At 40.4% G+C, this 6,947-nt stretch overlaps 1 protein-coding gene across 1 annotated transcript in view; it reads right to left on the bottom strand.

Annotated features, from left to right (window-relative positions):
* Window positions 1-3,738: 3,738 nt before the first annotated feature.
* The window catches only part of chsy1 (chondroitin sulfate synthase 1), a 75,309-nt gene continuing 72,100 nt past the window's right edge, over window positions 3,739-6,947 (bottom strand). The window contains exon 3 of the mRNA XM_053322674.1: window positions 3,739-6,029. Within this exon, the coding sequence (XP_053178649.1) occupies window positions 4,437-6,029 (1,593 nt within the window). The 3' untranslated portion in view covers window positions 3,739-4,436. The remainder of the gene's footprint in view (window positions 6,030-6,947) is intronic.

Genomic DNA, 6,947 nt, shown 5'->3' with positions numbered 1-6,947 from the left:
AGAACGGGGAGGCGTGATTACGCCTGTAGAGAGACTTTGTTTACATCCAGCATGGCGCCACAGAGCTGCAGCAACCGTTCCAAGCAGCAGTAGATTGTGTGCTAAATAAAATGGAAGGAAAGCTCACTTTGAAAATAGAACAAAAACTTAAGCTACATGATTTTTCCTTCATAAAAAGTATTTGTTTGCGGTTCTGAATATGTATTCATCATGTATCGTTGATACACAATGTTTGTCCAGTAGTACAGAAGCATTTGATCGACATTCGTTGATCCCTCCCCAAATACAAGGACATGAACGGCTCAATGACAGACCCTATTTCACTTGTGGTAGGGTCTAGCCTTAGCCACACTAGCTGAATTCAGCATTGGGCAATATTAATTTGCAATGTAGGTGATCAGGTCTACATCATCAGGTTGGCTTGAGATGAAGGACAATGAGCATAAATAGACTGTCAATAGACTCAAACACACCCAGATCCTGACAGGAAGCCTGAAATAGTTTCAGCTCAGTGTGTCCACAGGGAAAGACCACATTACACCTAATGAATATGAACAGCCTAGACCATTGCTCCACTACTACTACTAATTTAGTAGTATTAAATTCTATTTAATTTAATTCAATTTTTTTTTCTAAAGATGAACCGAAGTGTCCTTTAGGCAGCCTGTGACAGGTGTGAAGTGTTTTGCTGATTATGAATTAATTCAAGAAAAGGAACATATCAGAAAGAGTTGTCTTTTAGAGGCTGGGAGTCGATTGGCAAGTCTTTTTAGAGACTTTCTTTGATTTCCTTTTAGTATTACTTTAGGCCTCTGCTGCTTGACTGTATGGTTTTAACAACATCAATTACCTAAAGAAAACTTCTATTATTGTATTTATTACAGCGATCATAGATAAATGTGTATTTGGAGAACTGTGATTATACTTTCTCCTTTCATAAACACAAATTTTGGTATGAAAATGTTTACTTAATGTGAGAAAGTGTTACATTGATGTTATGCTTACATTTTGGTGATAATCAATTATCTATCATGGAATAAGTAGAATAACTATGTGTTATGTTTGATCATATTAATCCTCTTCAGGTTTTAATGAATGGTAGCTGGATGAAGGCAGCTGTATCACATCAATGCCAGAATAATGCATCATGTGTTCTGTGTTGCTGTAATATAATATGTATTTTATAATTAGGATGAAATAATCAATGAATGATGATGATGAAAAGCTTTGTGGCAGAAAGCTGGAAATTAGATCCTCCAAGTAACTGTGATGAATCTGATTGGCTGACACCAGCTGCACCCCTCAAAACCAATTCATATTGTATTGCAAGTTCATCATTACCTTTATTTATACATCATTTATTAGTAGTGTGTAGTTAATAAAATCCATAACATTCACTCAATTGTGTGTGTGTATTCTTTGAAGTGATACAGGGGATCTATTGAACCCTAAAGCCACAAATTCACAGATTTGATTGATTAATCAAAATGTATTGATTTATTAAACTGAATTAATTAATTAATCAATTAATTACGTTTTTTCCCCCTACCATCTATCTGGTAGGTGGTGCTGCCTTTATTAACGAGAGTGTATTCTTAAAACATCCAAAATTGCTACATCTGCTGGAACTGTCAAACTACCACACTTGATCTCTATGCTGTGTAACTGTCATGATAGGGGACTAAACAAGGGACCATTAGCTTGTTACACCATTGGGGGGGATGTTCAGTTTGTATTAGGTATTTGCAATTTGCACTGCTAATCAATGGGTCAAAGAAATTAGCATTGAGGAAATAACTAACTAAATAGCTTTAAAAAACATCACATATATCTAATTTTATAGTCTGTCAAAAAGATAATGGATGAGACTTTGTCCTACTGTCAGCTTTGTTCACTCCAAATCACATTAGATTAAGACATGAAATTTTGACCATAACATTTAATTCCAGTTTCTGGGGAATGGTATGGATGATAATATTGGTGAAAATAATGCACCAACTTTCACAAATTCCAGAATTTCAGTCTTCAATGGAAACAGCAACTTAACTTGCTGATTAAGACCATGAGAAATATCCAAAAAGCAAGTAGACCTTTGAGTTTAAATTATTGTCAGAAGAAAAAGTAATGATAATTTCACATCTATCAACATTAATGACTGAACTATTTTCCTCTCCACTTTTACTGCTAATGCTCATTCACAGGAAGCTATTTTTTACACCACTGAAAACAGAGACACTACTGAAGCAGAGATACACTACTGCACTACAGTTTACTGCAGTAGTGAAAGTATGCCATGCATACACAGCATATGCATGCCAGGAGTTGAAATGTGACATGTGTTTTTACACCACTATGTGTGTCTTTAAAAACTACACCAAGGTATGTTGTTAAAACAGCCTGTGCATGAGGCAGACAGGTGACAGAAAAGCATCTCCCTGAAGAATGACAACAGAATGAGAACATTGTTATTGATAATCACACAGTGTACTCAGTGCTAACTGTAACTGATTGCATATCTATTACAGACACCAGTGGCGACTTGTTGTGAAATCCCAAGAGATGAGAATGATTTGTAAACTGTTTACAAGTTTAAGAATGAACTTTGACAGAAATATTTTATAACTTTTGGCCTGGTTCTGGATTCCCACCCTTGTTATGACAATACTCTTTGTTGACACTGTCAGACAGGTGTTTTTAATATTTCTGCTCCTCCACATACTTGAAAGTCGTGTGTGATTTTGTGTGGTTATCACAATTATTAGTATGCAGTCATATTCAGTTATCTCTTTTAGTCTGAATCATTAAAAAACACAGCAGCCACAAAAGAAACCTCCACTCTGGGTTAGTAGTGTTTGTTTGTCTTCATATTGCCAAATCATCTCTTTTTTTTTGCTGTTGTTTCATTATAACTGAGACTGAGAAAAAACACCATAAAAGCAGCAGTTTTTGATACTTTCCCCCATTTTATTTATTTTTAAATAGAAAACCTTCCCAGTTGGACAGAATTGAAAGAACAAAAATTACAAAAATCCAAGAAAAAAAAAAATTCATGTTACATTAGTCTTAAAAATCAGCCGCCCATGCGGTAATGCTGAAAAAGGAGCATTAACATAATGGAGTGCTACAACATACAGTACCCGCCTATAGGCAACACAGGTAGGTGCAGGACAGAGTGATACAGGTCGACCACAAGGAAATCTTCTGCCCTAAAACCTGTAACGTATGACCAGGCCAGATCAGAATACGGGTTTTCACATCACAGCTCAATAAAATCTGCACTAAAGCCTCTTTAGACTGGGACCAGCCACAACACTTTTCATTTCAGCATGACAGAAAGTAATATAAGTAAGTAATTATAAAACAAGAAAGTGATGTGTGAATTGAGCTGGCCAAACAGCGCTGCTCCCATTTCAACCCACTGGAATGAAAGCCAGTGGCCACTTCTCCCATCAGAAAGGCTTACTGTAGGTAGAGCTTTGGTGTTTACTGTAACCGCCAGTTTCATGTTTGTGCTTTCAAACCCCGCCCCCCCCCCCCCAAACACACACACACACACACACACACACTCACACACACACAGGCAACATGATAAAGCAGACTGTGCAAAACTCTTTGGTGATGAGTTTAAGAGAAAGAATTTAAGAGAAAAAAACCCCCACTGTGGGTGGGTTTAACTGACATGGTTATACACGCTTTCCAATATACATATTTCAACAGTCAGAGAGTAGAAAATGGAGTCTGCAAATGTAATAAATTAGACAGCAAAAGATGATTTGCAGATATCAAATCCAGCAGTTGGGTTCACAGAAATTAATAGAAAAATACAAAAAAAATCCTGTAGAGACAGACAGTGACAGTGTTATGTCTTATTACCAAAACCATAACAACAAACAGAAAAGAAAAAACATTGTAAATCAAAGAACTCAAATTAAATGGCCCTTAGTAATCATTAAGATAGCTGTGATTTGACTTTTCAATGATGAAATGTTGTTTAGAATCAGTCTTTTGTAAACATTCACGATCGGGAGTTTATTTCAAGAACTGCTGGTCAGAGAGTACATGGACACCAGTTGGTTTTCTGCACACAAGACAAATGGAATATTATGGAATGATGGTATACTTCACTGAGGTAGGGGTTAATTACCCCTACCTCCCCTCCTCCCACTGTCCTTACAGATAATATCTAACAGACGAGAGGGGCCTAAGGCCCTTAATCAGGCTCACTGAAGAATATTCAATAGTCCCTCTATCATTAATCAAAACATGTCTCTACAAATTATTCATCATGGGGTTTCTGTATATGCTCTTTAAAAAATCAAAATATATCCATGTGAAGTCTTTCATTTCAGTAAAAAATAAATTAGGTAGTGAAAACACCACTAAGAAGAGGAGGAGAGGACCAGACCAGGTTACGACAGTCTGCAGCCTGGCATTTCTCACGCTGTCCTAACTGAGCCGTTATTGCTGGCCAGTCTCCCGAAGCCGTGGTCGTTCTTCTCCAGCCAGAGCTCGGCCAGCTGTTGGGTGGAGCCGTGCGACGAGGCTTTGGAGCCCAGGCACATCTTATATTGCTTTGCCTCCAGGTTGGGATCACATATGACTGGGTGGTGGACATGCACTATCCCTGTGTCTGTGCTTCTGAACAACTTAACCCCTGACTGGACAAATTTATTAAAGAGGTCCACATCCTCCAATCCCCACCCCTGTATGGAGGTGTCAAAGCCTCCAGCGCTAACCAAGTCCCCTTTGTAGACACAGACGATCCCAAAGCCGTAGTTCCTCCACAGGCCTGTCTTGGAGGTGAAGACGTAGTGGTTGTTGCTGGGGACCTTCCCTGCATACACCACTTTTGGGTCGTACTGGCTGAAGATGATGGGGAAATAGGTCTGTGCCCCAAGAGCGGTATTGGCCCGGCAGCGCTTGAGGAAGTCGCTGGTGAAGAGCAGGTCCACATCACAGTAGAAGAGCAGTGAATCATTACTGAAATGTGATGACCCCACTTCTAAAGCCAGAGCCCTGGAGAAGGAGCCAGCGACGGGCTTTATCTCCATCTCAGCCCGGGGATATTTCATGTGATACTCCCTCATCAGCTCCACCTGCTTAACCCGCTCAGTGTTGTTGTCTGTACTGAAGAGCAGGATCAGCAATTTGACATTCTGGTTGGGCATCAGACAAACTCTTTCAAAGTTGGCCATGAAGCGCACAAAGATGTCATATCGTCCTGACAGAGGTACCAAGATGTTGACTTTCTTCTCTTTTGGTTCCCTCTGTTCCTGGCCAGATGTGGCAAGTTTGAATGGCACCAGCATCTTGAGGGAGTTGGACAAGAATGAAAGGGAGTCCGACTCTTTGTTGATGTGGCTGGCCAGGGCTCTGGCATCCATCTCTTCCTCCTCTCTGAACTGGATCTGGCTGAAGGTCTGCTGCAGGTATGCATGCCTCCTCACAGGTACTGTCATTGTCTTTCCTTTGTGCTTCTTGTATAGTAACAACAGATCTAGCACATACTCCGCCCCATATAAAGGATTGACCCTCCGGTAGCCATACTGGATTTCTTTGAAATCAATGACCCGCCCCCGTGTCTTTGCATTGGCATTGATCATCTCCATCACCTGCATGATGATGTCATCCAGGGCTTGCCTCTGGGAGGAATCCATCCCACGGCGGGGTGGCTGCCCGTCAGACGATGAGAACAAGTATTTGCCTGTAAGGAACTCCCACTCCAAGACCTCCTCTCTCTGCCGCGGGTGGAAGCGCATAAATGAGGGTGGCATACCAAGCTGGAGGTCTTCTCTGCTAGGCTCAGCTGCTCCATAGCGCCCCATCTGGACGATCTCCCGGTGAAGCTGAATGGTTCGGTGGCGCAGGTCTGCAATCTTGCGGCTGAGCATGTAGCTGTGTAGGCGATACTGGTAGGGAGGGTTCTTGTTGGGGTGGAGGGTGATGGCTCGATGGATCTTGCTATTGTGGAGATCTCGTATGTAGCCCTTCTTATTTGGTTCATAGTTCTCATAGAAAAGCTGCTGCATCTGTGGAGACAGTAGACACATGTTAAGTTGGAACACTGGATGTTTCTTACTTCATATGTATATCTTCCAATGTAAAATATTGACTTCATACCAAGCTAAACACATGATGATGAAGGATGACTAGCAACTTTTGTTTCCAGCTGCTCCAGATCATGAAATATAACAAACACCTTGCTTTAAATATCAGTCTGCTGGTCTTCCATAAAGTAGTACAGGATTTAGACGGCTCACCTAAACAGTTTTAATTTAAAAATATTTATTTTTTAGTCATTATATCAACATTTTAAAATCTGCTTATTTTCTCCAAAAAAGTAAAGAAAGGAAACTCTGCACAGTGGCATCATTCACTGTCTCGCTCACTGCCATTAAGTTGTGATGTTTCAGTCTATCGGACCTTCATCACCTGCATCATCAATCTGATGACCACTTTGAGTCAATGCAAATAAACAATGACATATAAGAATTAGAAGGCTATAAAGGATTAGAAAAATATAAAAATGGCAAAATACAACAGAGATACATTTTGATGATGTAAACTCAAAATGAAGGGCTTCAATGTGTCCTGTTCAGCACCCAATGCTGACAACCAGTAGGTGAGAGAGTGTTTACTGCAGACCGCTGAAGCTTTACTGTTACTCATATCGCAAGAGGCTAAAAGTGTAAACCTTGGCATAGCTGCCTTTTTGAAAAAGCAGGAGACGCTGCTGGCAGTAACTTAACTGTGGTCAAGAGAGCAGGGTTTGTGTTGTTGCCTCCCAATGAAGGGAGCATCAGAATGGTTACACCCCCAAGAAAGTCTAATTTGAGAGAACGGCTCTGGAATGTTGCCACAAGCCTGCTCCCCAAGGAAAAGCTATATGCGGTATAAGACAGGACAGCCCTGAGAAAGTGATACCTGAAGCTGAATACAATGGCAGG

This window comes from Scomber japonicus, chromosome 1 (assembly GCF_027409825.1).
Source record: "Scomber japonicus isolate fScoJap1 chromosome 1, fScoJap1.pri, whole genome shotgun sequence".
Taxonomy (NCBI): Eukaryota; Metazoa; Chordata; class Actinopteri; order Scombriformes; family Scombridae; genus Scomber; species Scomber japonicus.
The sequence above is the reverse complement of the archived record's forward strand: the minus strand, read 5'-3'. Positions and strand labels throughout refer to the sequence as shown.